General features: G+C 46.8%; 1 protein-coding gene across 1 annotated transcript; it reads right to left on the bottom strand.

Annotated features, from left to right (window-relative positions):
• Positions 1–229: 229 nt before the first annotated feature.
• On the bottom strand, positions 230–10,143 carry PSMC4 (proteasome 26S subunit, ATPase 4). The gene is made up of 11 exons (XM_032325216.1): positions 10,017–10,143; positions 9,091–9,189; positions 8,779–8,965; positions 6,858–7,004; positions 6,667–6,776; positions 6,486–6,579; positions 1,390–1,557; positions 1,232–1,308; positions 919–1,087; positions 650–705; positions 230–477 (listed from the first exon to the last, which is right to left on the bottom strand). Exons 1-11 carry the CDS (start codon positions 10,050–10,052, stop codon positions 364–366), a joined length of 1,257 nt encoding a protein of 418 aa, XP_032181107.1. The 5' UTR covers positions 10,053–10,143; the 3' UTR covers positions 230–363.
• Positions 10,144–21,447: the final 11,304 nt, after the last annotated feature.

A 21,447-nucleotide genomic window follows, 5' to 3' on the forward strand; every position in this document is an offset into this window, starting at 1 on the left:
ACGAAACGTGCGGGGGCTTTATTATGTGGTCAAGGGCCAGTCTGCGATTCGGTTTCCGTTCTTTCCCCCAAATTTCTAAAGTCATCTGATCTGAATTCTTTGCTTCTCTCTCAAACTGTAACCCAGGCCTGTACCTCACCCATTCGTCTGTCAGAAGAGCAGGACGGACAGAATATCCTATTCATGGCCCAGTTTTCTCCAAAGGAGTGAAACTTTTAGGAAGAAACAGAACAGATTTAATCTTGTATATTTATTGAGTAAACCAATCCTGGGTAGAGAAAAAAGAACACTAGGTTTGGGGACAGAAGTTGGGAGGTGAGAGAAGTCCCTCCTCTCCCCTCCCCTTCCCCCACAGGGGCTGGGTCACTTATAAAACTCATGCTCCTGCTCATCCTTCTTGATGACGGTCTTGTATGCTTTCTCGAAGTCCTTTGCCAGAACAATGTAGCGGTTCTCACGGACTGCCAACATTCCACTCTGTTGAGGGATGACAGTTAAAATCTATTCCCCAGCCCTAGTGATGGTGGGGGAAGAGACCAGGCCCCAAGCCCCAGGGAGACAACATGGGGCACGAGGATGGCGGCAGAGTGGTCTCAAAAAGGAAGGGTCTCCATATACCCCTGCCTCCAAAAGAGAAACCCTCACTCACCTCCTGACAGATGGAGTTGATATCAGCTCCCGAAATCTTATCTGGTCGGGCCACATCTGTGGCAGGTGAGTTAAGGAACCATTCCCTGCACAAGAGGGTAGGAGCCTAGAACCAGAAGTCATCCTCCAGCTGTCTTTGTCACCACCCCCATTGTTGGACCCTGGTGTCCCACCCTGCACAAGGTGGGTCGCGGTGAAGGCAGAGGTGGTGATGAAGATCCAGTCCCTGCTCCCAACCGGGACCCTCCCCTCCCTTCTAGAGCAGGATACAGTCTTCCAAGTCAACCTCCTCAGAGAGATTCATCTTGCTGGTGATAGTGGAGAAAATCAATCTCTTCTGGCGGCGGTCAGGGAGTGGAAATTCGATTTTACGGTCAAGGCGTCCTGGCCGCAGCAGGGCAGGATCCAGAGTGTCTGCTCTGTTTGTGGCCATGATCACCTGGCATTGGGGACAGGCCAGCTCAGACCTCGGTGCCCCCCCACACCCTCCTTCCTGTCATGATACCTGCCCCCATACATGCCAACCTCCACCTTTCCCTAATTCCCATACCACACCTCCCCCTGTCCACCCTGAACCCCAAACCTTGACGTTAACGTTCTGGTCAAATCCATCCATTTGATTCAGCAACTCCAGCAGGATTCTCTGAACCTCCCTGTCAGCTAGAGAGCACAACACAGTCAGTCCTAGACATCCCGTACAAGCCTGCCCAAGACCCCAGGCCCTGCTGAGGCATCACTCACCCCCCGTCTGGGCGTCAAATCTCTTGGTGGCAATGGCATCGATCTCATCGATGAAGATGATGGCAGGTGCGTTCTCCTTGGCCAGGCGGAACACGTCCCGGACCATACGGGGGCCCTCGCCCAGGTACTTCTGTACAAACTCTGAGCCCACGACCCGGATAAATGCAGCTGATGGCGGGATGACAAGGGTTAGATGAGGAAGGGCCTCCCACGGGGCCATGCTGCTTTACTGAAACTGAGAATCCCCTGAAGACACCTCTTTCTTTGACACCCACTCCAAGTAACCCAGCCATTCTCTCATTCCCTGGGGCTGCATCCCAGATCCTGCTGGGAGAACCAGCCATCTGCCAGCTCCCCACAGCAACCCAGCAGCCCAAATCACGAATCCTACCACAGATGTGTTGTTTTTGGCACAACATGTAAATACCAGGACATCATCTCAAAAAAAAAAAAAAAAAAAAAGCAGCTGTGCTTCAAAAGCCCATATGGAGGAAAACAGAGACATCTGGGGAATCTAAGACAGAAAAAACAAACCCCTGGATCTCCACATGTTGAAAAAATCAGTAAGAGACAAAAGAGATCTGTGGGGCACCTGGATGGCTCGGTTGTTAGGCATCTGCTCACATTATACTTCGGCTCACGTCATGATCCCAGGCTCATGGGATTGGGCCCCACATCAGGCTCCCTAATTGGGGAAGCCTGCATCTCCCTCTCTCACTCCCCCTGCTTGTGTTCCCTCTCCTGTGTCTCTCTCTCTGTCAAATAAATAGAATCATTACAAAAAAAAAAAAAAAAAGGAGATGCTGTCCATACACTACGGTATAATACCACCTCACTGAGAGCTTGGAGTTCCGTGGAAAAGGACCCACTTTTGAATATCATGCAAGAATCCGGGACCCCAAGCACATATTCTGATTAACCAGCAAGTGGCAATGTGGTTGAAGACAGGCTTGTTCTGGGCCTCTCCTTTTGAACGTATTTGTTAACGACTAGATGTGGCTCTGCGAGGCATGGATCAACCCCCACAACCCTCCTTTCAGCCACCGCAGGGAAGGGAGTCACACTGTCCACGATGCAGCCCTGTGGTCTTCTGTCCTAACCTGGAGCCGTGCACTTGGCTGGCCCGGCCTGCCATGCCCTAACATCCAGCATCCACACGTGGCTCAAGGTGTCCCTCCTCTGCGATACCTTCATTACGTGCGGGCTTGCTCACTGGCCAACCTCAGGGTATCTAAACACATCCCAGGGTCTGCTTCCGCCACACATTTCTGTGGCTGCTCTGCAGGTGTCCATGCTGTTAACTGTGAAATCCCAACTTCTGAGCTCCCCGTATCTGACTTGGATCTTGGTCTGTCTGCCTTCCCCACACTCAGTTGCTGCAGTGCCCCGTCCCCCTGCCTCCCCTTTCTCATCCTCCCAATCTCTTGTACTGTGTTTCAGTGAAAATCTCCAGGTCACTGAATTATAGCGCGTCCCACATTCACTCCGTCTTCCCCTGAGCCAGTCCTGTGAAGGTCACCATTACCCATCCGCCCATGACCCAAGGGAGGAAATGGAAGTTGCTCCTCACCCCTCCCACTTGCCAACCCCTTCTAGTCAGTCAGTAAATCCGGTCACTTCTGCCCCTTGATTCTACCTTCTCTCTCCAACCACCTCCAAGGCCTTTGCCCAAGGCTACAACAGTCCTCCTGATCACTCCAAAGTCTTCTGATTGGCTATCAGATTTCTCCTCCCTCCAGTTCACTACCAGCTGCCAGGATCATCTTTCAAAAAGCTAATCTGATCATACCACTTCTCTAATGGGGTGGCCACTGGCTACATGTGGCTGCTAGGGAAACGGAAATGTGGCTGGTCCAAAATGAGATAGGCTGTCACTGTGAAATACTCATTGGACTTCCAGAGACTTAGCATAAACAAGTGTAAAATATCTTCATAGATGTCCACATAAAGAAAACAGGGTACATACATACAGTGGAATATTATCTGGCCTTAAAAAGGAATTCTGTTTGACACCTGCTTCAGCATGGATGAGCCCTGAAGACGAGGTTAAATGAAAAAGCCCGTCACGAAAAAACAAACATTGTACAAATCATCAACTTCTATGAGATACTCATATATGACAGCCCAATTTATCGCCGCTGAATGCAGAATAGAGGTTATCAGGTTTGGGGGCGAAGGAGTCTGGAGAAAAACGGAGTTAGCGTCTAATGGATACAAGTTTCAGTCTGGGATGACGAACAAGTTCTGGAAATGGGACAGTGGCAGAGGTTGTGCAGCACTGTGAATGTTTTTAATACCACTGAACTATATACTTAAAAACTGGTCAGGGGCACCTGGGTGGCTCAGTTGGTTAAGCAACTGCCTTCAGCTCAGGTCATGATCCTGGAGTCCCACAATCGAGTCCCACATCAGGCTACCTGCTGGGCTGGGAGTCTGCTTCTCCCTCTGATCTCTCCCCTCTCATGGTCTCTCTCTCAAATGAATAAATAAAACCTTTTAAAAAAATGGCTAAAATGGTAATTTTTGTTACATATATTTTATTAAAGAAAGTAATAGGGGGTGCCTGGGTGGCTCAGTGGGTTAAAGCCTCTGCCTTCGGCTCGGGTCATGATCCCAGGGTCCTGGGATTGAGCCCCACATTGGGCTCTCTGCTCAGTGGGGACCCTGCTTCTTCCTCTCTCTCTGCCTGCCTCTCTGCCTACTTGTGACCTCTGTCTGCCAAATAAATAAATTAAATCTTTAAGGGACGCCTGGGTGGCTCAGTTGGTTAAGCGGCTGCCTTCGGCTCAGGTCATGATCCCAGCGTCCTGGGATGGAGTCCCACATCGGGCTCCTTGCTCCGCAGGGAGCCTGCTTCTCCCTGACTCTGCCTTCCACTCTGTCTGCCTGTGCTTGCTCTCGCTCGCTCTCTCTCTGACAAATAAATAAATAAAATCTAAAAAAAAAAAAAAAACATAAAAAAAAAAAAAAAAAGAAAGTAAAAGGAAAAAATCTCAAATTTTCTATCTGCTACCTGTTCAAATAATGATATTTAGAGGATACTTGTTATATAAGATTTAATAGGTTCACCTATTTCTTCTAACTTATTTTTTTAAATGGGTACTTAAAATTTTTAAATTCTAGATGCGGCTTGTGCTGTATTTCTATTGAACCCTGCCTGTCTAAAGCCACCGCGCTCTCAGGACAATGTGCAAAATCTGAGATTCACGCTGAGACTATATTTACAACCTTTCTGAGTTCCCCAGTCTCACCGCTGGGGTCCTGCCCAGCACAGCCCTCCTTCAGCCAGGCCCCCAACATTGGCTGACCAAGTACCACAGTGAGATTACTGAGCAGGCGCTGGAAAAATGGGAAAGAACCAATGCCCTTGTGGAGTTCAGTCATGGTCTACTCACGATTCACTAAATCAAAGTTCTTTCCCACCCCGGGCCTTTGCACATACTACTCTGGGATCCTCCCTCCCAGCTGCATGCCCAACAAATCGCTCATGCCTCGCTTCCTCTGGGAAGCCCCACCTGAGAGGCACAGGCAGAATGGACCGACTCGCCCTCCTGTAAGGGCAATCCCATTTCTCTCCCTGCTTCTCCAGGGCATCTGCTGCTTGGCAGACTGCTCCCACTCAACCTCCCCTGTAACTGTGAGCCCCCTGTTCACTCCTTTCGACTATAGGGCCTCCCTATTATTCCTGGGACACTAAGCATGTTCCAGCCTCCCCCAGACATCCTCAGGACTCACTCCTGCACGTATTTTAGGTCTTTATGTAAATGTTGCTTCATAAACGTCTTCCGAGACCACCCCCCAGTTCTGCCATGCAAAGTGGCAGCCATACTATTCTCTATCCCCTGGTCCTGCTTCCTCTCATCGCACATTCGGTACCATGTGATCTCTAATCTGTTCACCTGTTTATCTGTTCAAGTACATCCCCAACTAAGATATCACCTCCACAAAGAAAGAAAACTTCGTTCTGTTCACTGCCACCTCTCCAGCACCTAAAACACGGCTTGGCACACATCAGGTATTCAATAAATAGTAACTGAATTCTAAGTGTTTCTTTTCCTTTTTCCCCAGTCACACTGGGAGATTCTCCACCACAGGGGACACATCTGAGCTCAGCTCCAGGCCTGGGAGAGCAGAAGTCCCAGGAACCTCTAAGCAAATGAACGTTCGTGACAATGGCTGACATTTCTTGTCCACTCTCTACGTGTCAGGTATGGTTCTAGCTTTATATTGATTTAATCCTCTGAGTAATCAGAAACAGAAAACAGGAGTCAGAGAGAGACTAACTTACTGAGTAGTGACATCATACACGAGCTTACATAAATGGTTGTAGGGGAGGCAGACCTCAAACCCACTCAGCCTGGCCCAGAAAACCCACTGCTTAACCACTGCCTCCTACTGCCCCCCAGCTCGCATGTTAGGATTTTAAGATGTGCTGAGCTTATCCTCAGCCTTTACAAACAGTAATATAGCGACCTTCAGACATTTTTGTCTGGAACCTATGATAAGAAATACATAAGAATAACATGTATAAGAAAAAGAGGGTGGCTCAGTGGGTTAAGCCTCTGCCTTCAGCTCAGGTCATGATCTCAGGGTGCTGGGATCAAGCCCATATCGGGCTCTCTGCTCAGCGGGGAGCCTGCTTCCCTTCCTCTCTGCCTGCTTGTGATCTCTGTCAAATAAATAAATAAAATCTTAAAAAAAAAAAAAAAAGAAAAAAATAGATACATAAACAACCACAAGCGTGTGTGTATGCAACAGGTTTCTACAAAGTCATATGAGCTCCTACTATGTGGGATGGACTCTGATGTTTCCGATTTCATTTTCTTAAATGCTGGTTGCAACCCATGAATTTGAACTCACGGTTACTGGTGGGTGACAACCCACTGAGAGGCAAGTCTTCTGTGAGACGAGGGAACTGAAGCACAAGGCAGTGAAGCCACCTCCCCAAGACGGCACAGCCAGTAAGAGTCACCCTGGGGCTTTGACCCCACAGCCCCCGTTCTTAATCACCACACCTCGTCATTTCCTGGGGAACATGAGAAAGCAGGGGGCAAGGTCCCGAGCCCAGAAGGCCAGAGCTCCAGGGAGTGGCTCACCTGTTGTGTGATGAGCCACGGCCTTTGCCAACATGGTCTTCCCACAGCCGGGTGGGCCGTACATGAGGACACCTCGGGGAGGGTCGATGCCGATCTGAAACGCGGAGGTAAGGGAGAATGAGACAGGGAGTCCAACCGCCAACTCGAGGCCCAGGGCGGGGGGCCCCTCCCAGCCCCTCACCTGCTTATAGAGCTCAAAGTGTGTAAGCGGGAGCTCCACGGCCTCCCGCACCTCCTGCTTCTGGATGTCCATGCCCCCGATGTCTGCATACATCACGTCTGGCTTCTGGTCTGGTGGAAGAGCAGAGCGGGGGCTCCCAGCCTGGCCTCAAGGTCCCCTCAGGCCCACCGGCCCCAGGCTCCCACTCCCACCTGAGGTGAGCATCATGATGCTGCTGTCGGCCTCGGGTGGCAGCACGTCTACCAGGGCATTGCTGTGTTTGTGGAGGGCCACCGAGGCGTTTGGCTTGAGCAGCTCCCGGTCAATAGTGCTCAGGATGCGCACATAGTAGTTGGAGCCTTTGGGAGATTGGGGGGGGGGGGTCAGAAGTGCCAGAACCTCAGAACCATCTCCTCCCCCAAACCCTGCAGTCGTAGTAGCTGCCAGGCCACCAGTATATTTCACTCAGACCCAGAATGACCCTCCTGGCCTCTAGTCTTGCATTCCCCTGGCCATCCCCACGTTCATGATGACAGTTTCCTTGTCCATTTCCAGCTCCAACAGTCTCGCGAGCTCCAGTCCTAGCTGAACAGCAGCCTCCTGGACTGCGTCCCCTCACATGTCCCCAGGGTCTTCCTCACTCACTGCGTTCCAATATGGTCTCAGTATCTTCTCTCAAACTGTGCTGCTCCTCCTGGGTCCCTGTCTCAGCGAGGCCCGTGGTCCCTAGTCACCAGCCAAAGTCCCAAGCCTCATTCTGGACCTTTCTCCCCTGCCCTCCACAACCCATCAGTCCCTACGCAACTCCCCTCAGCCTCCTGAATATCTCCAACCAACCTCCTCTGCTTCCTCACAGAAGCCCCCTGATTCAGCCTTCTGCTCCCACCTAAGTCTCCACACCAGACTCCTCCCTGCTTGCCCAGGCCCCATCGACCTGCTCTTATGGCAGTGATACACACCTCTGTCCAGCATCAGTCTCTCTCCTGACCTTCAGACCTGGCTGTCTAGCAGCCTCACAGACCCCTCCCTGTGAAGTCCAAAACTGCCCACACTGCCTCCCTCCAAACCTACTCTTCTGCCCATGTCAGCATCTCAGGGACAGCCCCATTGTCCCCCTAAGTCGTACAGGTCCAAGTCATAAGCCTCATTTCAGGTTATCTCCCTCCATTCACCACCTCACCTCCAGCCCAACAGTCCAATTCCAGGCCCAGTTATATACCTTTCCCCACCCTTCCAGAACATGCTTGGTCCACAGGAGTAGAGGCCAAAGCAGGAAATGACAGATAACACACAGAAATAACACCCATCATGAGGGCAGGGCCTGAGCCCGTGTTAACAACAGCAACTACCACATACTGAGTCTGACTGGGGCCCAATCCCTTCACACTTCACCCATGGTTTCAAATTGCAGGTCCCAATTCAGTAACTGTCACATGAAATCAATTTAGAGGATCACATCCCGAACACGGCTTAAGACAAAACCAGACTAGAATGGAACAGGAAACATCAGAGTATGTGACACACAGTAAGGCTAAATATCATTTGATGAGACTTCCAGTGTGTATACGTATGCCACTGACCCTTGAACACTGCAGGGGTTAGCAGCGCAGAACCCCCCAAGCAATTGAAAATCCATACATAACTTGACTCCCTCAAAACTCAACTACTAATAGCCGTTGACCAGAAGCCTTACCAATACCATACACAGTCAATTAACACGTGTTTTGTATGTTTTACCTATTACGTACTATATCCTTATGGTAAAATAAGGCAGAAAAAATGTTACTGAGTGATTCGTAAGAATCAGTAGTGTACAGTACTGTACAGTATTTATCCAAAAATCCGTGTATAAGACCCACACAGTTCAAACCTGTGTTGTTCAAAGGTCAGCTGTACACGTGGGTATATACATATACACGAACACACACAAAACATACACACACATAGAGAGAGAATGTGAAATATACGTCTACTCTTATATCAAAGTTAGAAAAACATCATTACGTCGCTTTGCCTTGTTCGCTCTTCTAAGACTCCAGCACACTTCCTGGTCCGTGACCAGAAAGAGTTAACCGACAATGAACGAACAGATGAGCAAATGAGGTGCCCCCACCCACCCACCCTCCTGTGCACCTGTGGTGGAGCCCACAATGGCTGTGTTCTGATCCACAGCCTCCAGAAACTGTCCGATGACCAGTGGGATGCTCTGGATCCGCTTCACCTCCTCCTGGGCATGGAGGAATTCCTTCTTCAAATTCTTCTGCTCATCCTTGATGTACTCCTCCTGCACCTCGAGGAACTCCAGCTCTTGCTGTAGCTTCTGTGAGTGGAGAGGGGTAAGGCAGACGGCTGGCTCTGGCCCAGCTGAGCCAGGCGGGAGTGGAAGGTGTCGGGAAGTATGGGGTGCTGGGCTCTGTGCAGGGTCCAAACTGGGGGTGACGGTACCTTGTAGCGGCTGTACAGGTCCTCCAGGTCCTCAGGCTCAGGCCCCAGGAAGGAAAGGCCAGTCTGGGGCCGTGACACAGACAGTGCTGGGATCTCATCCTAGAACAAGGGAGAAAACTCAGGCTGGAAGAGCATCCCCTCGTGAAAGGATCTAGAGCATCCTCCCCCTCCGCCATGAACCACTTGAGGCTCCTGACATCATTCAGCCCCTCTAAATAGACCCTACAAGCCTCTCAGCCCCCTAAATGGGCTCCTGATGTTACCCATCCCCAGGGTCACCAGACTCCCAACGAGGGCCTAAAGGTCACATCAACTCCTTACCGGACTCCAAGGCCTCTTAACCCCTCAACAAGATCCTACTATCATACGGCTATCTCACTAGAGGCTGTTAAAGTCACCTTCGAACATTCCAACAATACCCAGTTTTCCCCAAAACATCCCTCATGTCACAAAACCCAAACTCACATGAGGTTCTTATGTCATCCAGTTCCCTAGGTCGGCCGCAAACATCACGCGGCCAGACCACTGATATTACGCAGCCCCCCAACACCAGCCAAGTCCCGAACGTCAGTCAGCTCTCCCGCCCACAGTAAGACATCATTCGGCCCACGGCCAAGGCCCTATCACTCACACCCCGACATATCCGCAGCCCCGCCGGGCCACCGATGTCACTAAGCACTCCTGGCTAGGCCCCGAAATCATTCCGTGCCAAAGAATCCGGAACGTCACTCATTCCTGCAGCCGCGCGTTCTGAGCCTTACTGCCCTCCTAACATCATTCAGCCACCGAGCCAGGCCTCGGGGCGGCACAGAGCTCTCCACCGCGGCCTCCAAAGCCAGCCAGACTTGGGCCGGAATTCCCGCAGCCACTCAGCACCCCGCTCAGGTCGGCCTCGCCCTCTCCCCGCGAGCCTGGCCCCACCGGACCTGTGCTTTCTCCACCAAGATGCCTATTTCCTCCATAGTGACCAAGCCGGCCTCTGTGTGGCCCAGCCAGATCTAGTCACTGCTTCCGCCGACGCTACCGGAAGACTAGGGCCTCAGTCGGTTCTGGGAAACGTAGTTTAAAATGTCGCTAGAACAGGCTGGGTTGGGCCGCAAAGGATGGAGGGAAGGGAAGCCTTCGTCCTCGACTCCGCCCCCAAGACTCGCCTACGCGCCCTCCTTACCCGGGCTTGGGATAGTGCGCTTGCGCAGTAGTGCGTGGAGGCAGGGCGTCCAGAGGCGTCTGCGCGGGTTTTTTCTCGCCAGCAGGAGGCTCTGCCTCGTTGCTATTTCAATTGAGGAACTCGCAGATCCGTCTCCGAGAGCTTCGTGGCCAAGTGCTGGTGGCTCTCCAGCCCCATTTACTGGCGGGGCTGGAGATGCTCTGGGCGAGGTTCCCCAGAGGGGTTCCTTTAGGAGATATAAATGAGGGCTGCGTCCGAGGATTGCCCGCCGCGTGGGGGCAGGAAGCACCGGGCGCCACCCTGGGGGTTGATGTGCTGTGGGCCAGGGGCTAATGCTGGAGAGAGAATTCTTGAGACGTTTTTGGTGGAAGAAGGTGCTTTATTATAGTAGGGGGACAGGACCCGTGAGCAGGAAAAGCTGCACTTGTGTTTGTGGGGAGTGGCGATTAAATACCTTCTAGTGACGATTAAATACCTTCTAGTTTGGGGTGGGGGCGGGCTAGAGTAAGTCTCTAAGGAATTTGGAAGTAAAGATTTCAGGACCTTGAGGGGCTAGCTGCTGCTAAGATAACATTATTTACTAATATCTAGTAAAACATCAGTCTTGAGGCTCTTCAGATGTGTATCAGTGGGCCCTATGCTCAGAAGGTCATTGTAAATACATCTTGGGGAGTGGTTATAGCGATCAGAAAATGTGACACTAACAGGAGCAAAACTATGGTGGTAAAGCAATAGAGAGCTTGAGAGGAATTCCACCCCAGGAATTCAAGACTCAGCAGTGTGGCCTTAGGTTTCTTTTTCTCCTCCCATCAAGGGTGAGAAGCCCCGAGCCTATGTTACAGATTAGCAGTGAATCAGGTAGAAACACCGTCAGGGCTGGAGAAAATGAGGCAGCCGTGCCAGGCGTTGGGTTGAGAGGGAGACCTGCAGACCTATCCACCCCAGGCCCTGCCTAAGTCATAGGTACCTCAACTCACTGAATCTTGACAGCATCTTCCCTTTGACAGAGAAGGGAGTAGGCTCAGAGCTTTGAAGCTACTTGTCTGTCACAACACTCAGATCGTGGAGCCCCGGATCTGTCTGTCCCCACAGCCCAGGCAGGCCCCTGGCCCCGGGGGATACACGGCTCAGTGTTTGATAAGTAAACATTTTATTGAAGTATAAATACAGAGAAGTCTACACATCATTAGTGTGCCATTCAATGGCTTTACACAAAGTGAACACACCAGTATACCCAATACCCAGATCAAGATACCAAACATTAGGTGCCCCCAGGTCCCCCCCACAGGCTCTTTTCCTGCCACGCCATCGCCTCTGAAAGTTTTTCCTTTTCTGACCTCTGGCCGCCTGGATTACTTTTGTCCGTTTCCATTCATGCGGCACGTACTGTGTATTTGGCTTCTTTTTTTACCTAAGTCACGTTTGTGACGTCCAAATTGCACAGAGGAATAGTTCCTTCATTTTCATTTATGTCTGCTTTCTATTTTGTGATTATGCCTCAAACTGAGTATTTTCCTGCTTGGGGTTATTCACATGCTGTGAGCATTCTCATCCATTTCTTCCATAGACATTTGGGTATATCCAAAGGAGTAGAATTGCTGGTCAAAAGGTGGTTGTGTGTTTGGTTTTAGTGGAAGACACTGTCAGACTCTACTAACTTGCACTCCCACCACTTGTGCACACACTTGATACTCTCTTTCAATTTTTTTTCCATTCTGGTGGGTGTGCTGAGGGTTGTCACACTAGACACCGTTTGTGCACTTTTCGCTGGCACTTTCCAAACTCAGAATCCTTACAACACCCTCAGAGGTGGATTTGCTATTCCTCATTTTACAGATGAGGCAAGAGGCTCAGACAGGGGAAAGTCACAGAGAGAATTAGTGGCACCTGCTCGGTGCCAGCCCTGTGCTAGGGGGACCCAGAAATCAATCAGATCTGGCCCCTGTCTTCTTTCTTTCAAGTCCCAGGACTTTTATTTCCATTTAAAAAAATGGAAACAACGATGACAGCTAATCTTCTGTTCTTTCTCTGCATTGACAACCCTTAGTTTTGTCTTCCATATTTCCGTCTCCTCCAAAAGATATCCCAATTTCTGCTTGAGTCTTAGAATCTATCTTCAAACAAGCACTCATCATCTCCGTCCTTGCCTCTTGTTCCCTCGCTTCCCAGTTTCCAGACTTCAGACTCAAATCTATGTGAGAGCCTTGCTTTTACTCCCCCAAGTCCTGTCAAACCGTCACCAAGCTCTCTCTGCCATCTTTGGCAATGATAAGTCAATGAATCCCTTTGGAGTTTTATGGATAATAATTATAAGTAACTATTTCCTGAACACAGACTAGGTACCTGGCTCTTCGCTAAAACATTTTATTGTATTATCTCATTCAATCCTCACAACCTTATGAAGAAGGTAGTAAAAGTGACCAACATTTATACAGACTCTTTACTTTTACTACCTGCTTCATAAGGTTGTGAGGATTGAATGAGATAATACAATAAAGTGTTTTATACACATCATCTGATTTAATGTCCTATTAAAGTGGGATTTGAAATGGAAACTGTTGTCTTACTTCCTACTTCCTCATTTCTGATACAAGATACCAGACTCAGGGAGGTGAAGTCACTTGGCCAAGGTCACACAGCATGGAAATAGTAGAGCTGGTATTCAAATCAGAACCTGGGCTCTTAACCTGACATGATAGTTATTGTTTGGATTTGCAGATGATCTTCAACAAGCAAGGTAGTCATTTTAGGGAGTAAAGCTAGACCCACCTTTACCTTATTTTAACATTATGACCCTTCCTCCCATCTTCCAGTGAAGAACTACCCATCTAGATCATTTAACAGATGGGTAAACTAGAACAAGGATCAGGCCAACTTACTAAAATTTCTTCCTCCTGGGTCAAGTTCAGGGCTTTCTTTCTCTAAGCTACACTGCCTTCTGACACAGGCCCTGGGCAGCTCTTGTGTTTAGTGAGGGCATTCCCAGATCTGGGTCTTCAGAGCCCTGTGTGAGGCTGGGTGCATACGGGAGCTAGCAGACAAGTAAGTAAAGACAGCAGGGCTGGCAGAGAACTTCCTCATTTATAGAGGTCAGCTGAACTCCAGCCATGACAGCTGTGCCAAAATGTGGGCCCACGGTTGCCAGATCTGATGTTTTAAGAAAGTCAAGAAGAGAGATTTTCAAGTGAAATCTTCTAATTTTAAAATCTTGACAATAGGAACGCCTGGGTGGCTCCGTTGGTTGGACGACTGCTTTCGGCTCAGGTCATGATCCTGGAGTCCCGGGATCGAGTCCCGCATCGGGCTCCCAGCTCCACCGGGAGTCTGCTTCTCCCTCTGACCTTCTCCTCGCTCATGCTCTCTCTCACTGCCTCTCTTTCAAATAAATAAATAAAATCTTAAAAAAAAAATCTTGACAATAACTTCAAACACTTAAAAACACCATGCCACAGGGTGCCTGAGTGGCTTGGTCAGGTAAGCGGCCAGCTCTTGATCTCAGCTCAGGTCTTGATCTCACGGTTGTGAGTTCAAGCCCCATGTTGGGCTCCATGCTGGTTCTGGAGCCTACTTAAAACAAAAACAACCACGCACCATGCCGGTCAAAGTGGGCTTCATACAACAGATAGATGACCCCTGGTCTAGGTTCATCCTGTCCCCAGCATTGCCATCAAAGGCCCAGGAATGAAAGGTTTTATTTAGTCCCAGGGTGGAAGTGGAGGGAGAGTCTGAAACATTGAGAAGGCAGCAAGAATAGGAGGTAAAGGATGAATAAGGATGAAACTCAGGGAAAAGCAAGTGTAAATCTCTAGCAATAGCTGATTTGTTAAATAAACTGACCATCTTTTGTTATGGACTCGGTTTTTAAAAGTGGTGTAGAATATTTAACGGTATACCATGTGGTCACAAAATATGTAATACCTAAAAGAAAAAAGAGATGACACACCAATAAGTATAAACCCCTTAAAAATCTTTCTATTTGGGGACACCGTGGTCGCTCAATTGTTAAGTGTCTGCCTTCGGCTCAGGTTATGATCCCAGGGTCCTGAGATCGAAACCCACGTCGGGCTCCCTGCTCAGTGGGAAGCCTGCTTCTCCTTCCCCCACTCCCCCCTGCTTGTGTTCCCTCTCTCACTGCCTCTCTCTCCCTGTCAATTAAGTAAAATCTTTTTTAAAAAGTACATACCTTAATTTAAAAATACTTTATCGCCGAAAAATGTTAATTATCATCTGAGCTTTCCATTAGTCATAGCCCTTTTTGCTGGTGGAGGGTCTTGCCTTGATGTTGAGGGCTGCTGACTGATCAGGGTGGTGATTGCTAAAGGTTGGGGTAGCATGGCAATTTTAAAATAAGACAGCATTGGGACACCTGGGTGGCTCAGTTGGTTAGGCCACTGCCTTCAGCTTGGGTCATAATCCCAGGGTCCTGAGATCGAGTACCAAATCGGACTCCTTGCTCAGCGGGGAGCCTGCTTCTCTCTCTGCTTCTGCCTGCCACTCTGCCTGTTTGTGTGCACGCGTGCTCTCTCTCTCTCTGACAAATAAATAAATAAAATGGTTTTTATAAATAAATAAATAAATAAATAAATAAATAAATAAATAAATAGGATAGAATAAAACAGCATGGAAGTTTGCTGCATCAATTGACTCTTTTAGAAACAGTTTCTCTGTAGCATGTGAGGCTGTTTGATAACATTCACACGCAGTAGAACTTTCAAAACTGAAGTCAGTCCTCTCAAATTCTGCTGCTGTTTTATCAACTACGTTCAGGTAACATCCTAAATCCTGTCATTTCAACAATCTGCACACCATCTTCACCAAGAATAGGTTCCATCACAAGACACCATTTTCTTTGCTCATTTCCAAGAATCAGCTCCTCGTCTGTAAAACTTTGATCATGAGATCACAGTAATCCAGTCCTATTCTCAGGATCCACTTCTAATTGCAGTTCTCTTGCTGTTTCCAGAACATCTGCGGTGACTTCCCCCACTGCAGTCTTGGATTTCTCAAACTCATCCATAAAGATTGGAATCAACTTCTTGCAAACTCCTGTTCATGTTGCTATTTTTACTTCTCCCCAGGAATCACAGATGTTCCTGATGGCATCTAGAATGATGAATCCTTTCCAGAAAGTTTTCAGCTTGCAGAGCTAACCTTATGAAATGTTTTTCTTAAATAACAAGACTTGAAAGAAAAATGACTCCTGATCCATGAGCTGCAGAATGGATGTGGTGTCAGCAAGTACGAAAACAACATAAATCCCACTGTCCGTCTCCTTCAGAGCTCTTGGGAGACCAGATGCATAGTCTGTAAGCAGTGGTATTTGGAAAGGAATCTTCTTCTTCTTCTTCTTCTTCTTCTTCTTCTTCTTCTTCTTCTTCTTCTTCTTCTTCTTCTTCTTTTGGCTGAGCAGCAGGTCTCAGCAGTGGGTTTAAACCATTCTGCAGACCGTGCTGTAAACAGATGTGCGGCCATCCGGGCTTGGCTGTTCCAGGTACAGAGCACAGGCAGAGTAAGATGGGGCATAACTCGTCCCGGCCTTGGGATCTTCAGAATGAACGGTCCGGGAGCACGGGCTTCCACCGAAGTCACCAGCTGCATTCCCCCTACTGGGCGAGTCAGCCTGTCCTTGGAAGCTTGAAAGCCAGGCATTGACTTCACCTTCCTCCAATAAAAGGCTGTCTTTGTCTATATTGAGAATTCGTTTGTGATAGCCACCTTTGTTAATGGTTTTTGCTAGATCAGGGTAATTGGCGGTGGCTTCTATACCAACCCCTGCTGGTTCACCTTGCACTTCTTCGTCATGGAGATGGCTTCTTTCCTTGAACTTCAGGAGCCAGCCTCTGCTGGCGTCAAACTTCTCTTCTGCAGCTGCCCTACCTCTCTCAGCCTTCATGGAACTGAAGAGTCCTGAGGCTTAGCTCTGGATTAGGCTTTGACTTAAGGGAATGTTGTGGCTCATCTGATCCTTGAGCCGAATCCCTAAGACTTCCTCCATATCAGCAATAAAGCTGTTTTGCTTTCTTAGAATTCTTCTGTTCACTGGAGTAGCGCTTTTAATTTCCCTCAAGAGCTTTTTCTTTGCATTTACAACTTGGCTAACTGTTTGGCTCAAGAGACTGAGCTTTTGGGTTATGTTGGTTTTCGACATGCCTTCCTTACTAAGCTTAATTATTTCTAGCTTGGCATTTAAAGTGAGAGATGCAGGACTCTTCACTTGAACCCCTAGAGGCCATCGTAGGATGCGTCACTGTTCTGTGTGGGCAGGGTTGGTGGTAACCCCAAACAATTTTATTTATTTTTATTATTTTTTAAATATTTTATGTATATATTTGACACAGAGATAGTGTAAGTAGGCAGAGCAGGAGGCAGAAGGAGAGGGAGAAGCAGGCCCTCTGCTGAGCAGGGAGCCCAACGCAGGGCTTGACCCCAGGATCCTCGAATCATGACCTGAGCCAAAGGCAGCTGCTTAACCAACTGAGCTACGCAGGTGCCCCGAAACAATTTTAAGAGTAACGTCAAAGGTCACTGATCAGAGATCACCATAACAGATATAATAATGAAAAATTTTTAGGGGCGCCTGGGTGGCTCAGTGGGTTAAGCCTCTGCCTTCAGCTCAGGTCATGGTCCCAGGGTTTGGGGATCGAGCCCCACGTTGGGCTCTCTGCTCAGCAAGGAGCCTGCTTCCCCCTCTCTCTCTCTGCCTGCCTCTCTGCCTACTTGTGATCTCTCTCTGTGTCAAATGAATAAATAAAATCTTTTAAAAAAAGAAAAAAATTTAAATATTGTAAGGATTACCCAAATATGACACAGAGACATGAAATGAGCAAGTGTTTTGGGAAAACAGTGGTGGTAGATTTATTCAGTGCAGGGTTGCCCCAAACCTTCAGCCTGTAAAATCACAGTATTTGCAAAGCACAATAAAGCAAATGCAATAAAACAGGGTATGCCCTTGCCCATTTCATTTTTTCTAGCTATTTAAAATAGTATCTCAGGATGCCTGGGAGGCTCAGTCAGTTAAGCGTCTGCCTTCGGCTCAGGTCATGATCTCAGGGTTCTGGGTTTGAGTCCCACATCCAGCTCTCTGCTCAACTTGGGAGCCTGCTTCTCCCTCTCCCTCTGCTGCTCCACCTGCTTGTGCTCTCTCTCTCTCTGTCAAATAAATAAATAAAATCTTTTAAAAAGAATAAAAATAAAACAGTATCTATAAAAACAGGTGTAATTGAGGGGGTGCCTGGGTGGCTCAGTGGGTTAAAGCCTCTGCCTTCAGCTCAGGTCATGATCCCAGGGTCCTGGGATTGAGCCCCACATCAGGCTCTCTGCTCAGCGGGGAGCCTGCTTCTCCTTCTCTGCCTGCCTCTCTGACTACTTGTGATCTCTCTCTGTCAAATAAATAAAATAAAATAAACAGATATAATTGATATATAATAAATTGCATGTATTTAAAGTATACAACTTACTAAGTTCGGGTACACGTACACACACACGGAACCATCTTTAGAATCAAGATGATGAAACAATCTATTACCTTCAAAAGTTCTTTCAGGTCCTTTTCTCTACTCTTCTTGTCTCCATTCTGGAGAACTCTAATTTTTTGACATTTTTTAGAATTTTATGTAAATGGAATCAGACAGCACATACTCTTTCATTCCATATAAATATCCTGAGAGTTATGCATGTCACTGTGTGTGTCACAGTTCGTTCCTTTGCACTGCTGAGTACCCACGGTATTGAGTATCAGCCTTTGGCTATTATAAGTGCCGTTGCTATGAATGTACAAGCTGGACATGTCCTTTTATTTCTCTTGGATAAACACCGAGGAGTGGAGTGACTGGGTCCTAGGGTAGGTGTATGTTTAACATTAAAAAAACAAAACCAAAAAACCACCACACCGATCCCCAGCATGGTTTTACCGTTTCACATCCCTGTCAGTGATACGGGAGTTCCAACTACTCCATAGTCTCACCAAATGCTCCTGGACTTTGAAATCGATCTCTCCATTTCAGACATTCTGATAGGTATGATTTTAGCTTGAATTTACCTAATGACTAATCATGTTGACCCTTTTATCACATGCTTATTTACCACCCACATATTTTCTTGGGTGGGGTGTCTGTTTAAATCTTTTGCCCATTTTTCATTGTGTTGCTTTCTCATTATTGAGTTTCAACAGTTATTTATTTATCCTGGTGTCTCAATATGCTTGGGCCACCATAACAAAATATTGAGCAGCCCAAGCAAAAGGAATCTATTGCTCACAGTTCTGAAGGCTGGGAAGTTCAAGATCAAGGTGCTGGCTGTTTGGGGTCTTGATGAGGGTTCTCTTCCTAGCTGATAGATGGTTGCCTTTTCACTGTGTCCTTACATAATGGAGAAAGAGAGACATCTTTTCCTCTTGTAATAAGGATAATGTGTCTATAGGATCAGGACCCCATGCTTTAGGAGCTCATGAAACCTCTACCACCTTCTCACAGGCTCTATTTCACTGATACAGTAACAGTGGGAGTTAGGGTACCAACCTATGAATTTTGAGGAAACACATTCAGTCCATAAAACTTATACTAGTCCTCAATCATATATGTTATTTAGAAATGCCTTTTTAATATGTGGCTTGCCTTTCCATTCTCTTAATGGCTGGTGTCTTTTAAGAGGAGAAATTCTTAATTTTAAGTCAGAGTTATCAATTTTTAAAGAAATGGATCATTCTGTCAGTGTTATTATCTAAAAAATCTTTGAATAATGGAAATTCACATTTTATTTTAAAAAGTTTTATAATTTCATATTTTACATTTAGATCTATAATTCATTTTGAAGTTTGGGGGGTTTTGTTTGTTTTCTGGGTTTTTATTTTGTGTGTGTATGGTACAAAGTATTGATCAAAGTTTATCTTAAAAAAAAAAGAAAAAGTTTTTTTTTTTTTTTTGCCTATGGATACCCAGTTTTTCCAGCACCATTTTTGAAAACACTATCTTTCCCCCTGAATTGTCTTGCAGCTTTGTCAAAACTCAATTTACTATACATGTATGGACCTATTTCTTTTTCTTGCTTACTTGCATTGGCCAAAACTGAGTACAATACTGACTAGAAGGTGGTGAAAGCAAATATTATTTTTTTTCTTCCAGTCTTTCTTTAAAAGATTTTATTTATTTATTTGATATAGAGAGAGAGAGAGATCAGAAGTAGGCAGAGAGGCAGGCGGGGGGCAGGGAGCAGGCTCCCAACTGAGCAGGGAGGCCATGCGGGGCTCAATCCCAGGACCCTGAGATCATGACCTGCACTGAAGACAGAGGCTTAATCCACTGAGCCACCCAGGAGCCCCTGTTTGTTTGTTTGTTTGTTTGTTTTAAGATTTTATTTATTTATTTATTTGAGAGAGAGAAAGCATGAGCAGAGGAGGGGCAGAGGGAGAAGCAGACTCCCCACAAGCAGGGAACCCGATGTGGGGTTCAATCCTGGGACTCCAGGATCATGATCTGAGCAGAAGGCAGAAGCTTAACTGACTGAGCCACCCAGACGCCCCAAGTATTCAGACTTTTAATGTTATCTTTCTAAATGCGCTTTGGCAAGTTCAAGAAGTTTCTATGATTCTTTCTATTCCTTGGTTCCTGAGTTTTGTTTTGTTTGTTACTCTGACTGGATGTTCAATTTTGTTGAAATTTTTTTAATTTTTAATTAACATATAATATATTATTAGCCCCAGGGTTATGGGTCTGTAAATCGTCAGGCTTATACACTTCACAGCACTCACCATAGCACATACCCTCCCCAACGTCCATAACCCAACCACCCTCTCCCTAACCCCCCTCCACCCAGAAACTCTCAGTTTGTTTTGTGAGATTAAGAGTCTCTTATGGTTTGTCTCCCTCCCGATCCCATCTTGTTTCATTTTTTCCTTCCCTGCCACCAAGTCCCCCCCAATTGCCTCTCAAATTCTTCGTATCAGAAAGATCATATGATAATTGTCTTTCTCTGATTGACTTATTTCACTCCGCACAATACCCTCTAGTTCCATCCATGTCATTGCAAAAGGCAAGATTTCATTTCTTTTGATGGCTGCATAGTATTCCATTATATATATACCACATGTTCTTTATCCATTCATCTGTTGACGGACATCCAGTTTATCTCCATAGTCTGGCTATTTGTTGAATTTTTTTTTTTTTTATCTATTGAGATGATAGTGCAGTGTCCATCTTTAGTTCGTTAATATGATGACTTTCATTGATTGCTTTTTAAAAATTTATTTGTTTGTTTGTTTGTTTAAAAGAGAGAGATTGATCCAGGGAAGGGAAGGGCAGAGGGAGAAGTAGAAGCAGGCTCCCCACTGAGAAGGGAGCCCAATCTGGGGCTGGATCCCGGGACCCTAAGATCATGACCCAAGCTGAAGGCAGTTGCTTAACCAACTGAGCCACTCAGGCACCCCTCATTGATTACTTTTTGAATGTTTAATGAATCTTGTATTCCCAGAATAAGCCCTACTTGGCCTTTTTATATATAATCACTTTAATGTGTTGATGGATTCAATTTACTAACACTTTTGTTGAGGATTATTGTGTATGTTCATGGGGGATATTGATTTATAGTAAATGTCTTTGGTCTCTGGTATCAAGATAATGTTAGTATCATAAAATTAGTTGGGAAAAAAAATAAAATTAGTTGGAATGTGTTCCTTCCTCTTCTGTTTTCTGGGGGAGTTTTTTAGAATTCATGTTACTTCTTTAAATATTTAATAAATTTTTCCAGTAAAATCATTGGCCTAGAGATTTATGTTTCAACAGATATTTAACTATAAAATCAATTTTTTAATAGTTGTAGGACTTCCCAGTTAATTTTTTTCATCTTTGGTGAATTTGCAGTAGGTGACCCTACTGAATTATATTTAAAGTGAGTTTCTTAGGGTAACTGGGTGGCTCAGTCAGTTAAGCCTCTACCTTCAGCTCAGGTTATAATCTCAGGGTCCTGGGATGGAGCCCTACATTGGGCTCCCTGCACAGCAGGGAGTCTGCTTCTTCTTCTCCCTCTGCCCCTTCCTCCTACTCATGCTTTCTCTCTCAAATAAATAAATAAAATCTTTTTAAAAATAGAGTTCCTTCTCTCTGTCAAATAAATAAATAAAATCTTTTAAAAAGGGGTCCCTGGGTGGCTCAGTGGGTTAAGCCTCTGCCTTCGGCTCAAGTCATGGTCTCAGAGTC

This window comes from Mustela erminea, chromosome 19 (genome assembly GCF_009829155.1).
Source record: "Mustela erminea isolate mMusErm1 chromosome 19, mMusErm1.Pri, whole genome shotgun sequence".
Classification (NCBI taxonomy): Eukaryota; Metazoa; Chordata; class Mammalia; order Carnivora; family Mustelidae; genus Mustela; species Mustela erminea.

Excerpts from the sequence above, each read along its gene's own strand:
- PSMC4 (XM_032325216.1), bottom strand. The coding sequence starts at position 10,052 with ATGGAGGAAATAGGCATCTTGGTGGAGAAAGCACAG. Across the intron at positions 1,309-1,389 it reads ATTTGACGCCCAGACGGGGG|CTGACAGGGAGGTTCAGAGA; the intron begins GTGAGTGATGCC and ends TGTGCTCTCTAG. Across the intron at positions 1,088-1,231 it reads ACCAGAACGTTAACGTCAAG|GTGATCATGGCCACAAACAG; the intron begins GTTTGGGGTTCA and ends CCCCAATGCCAG.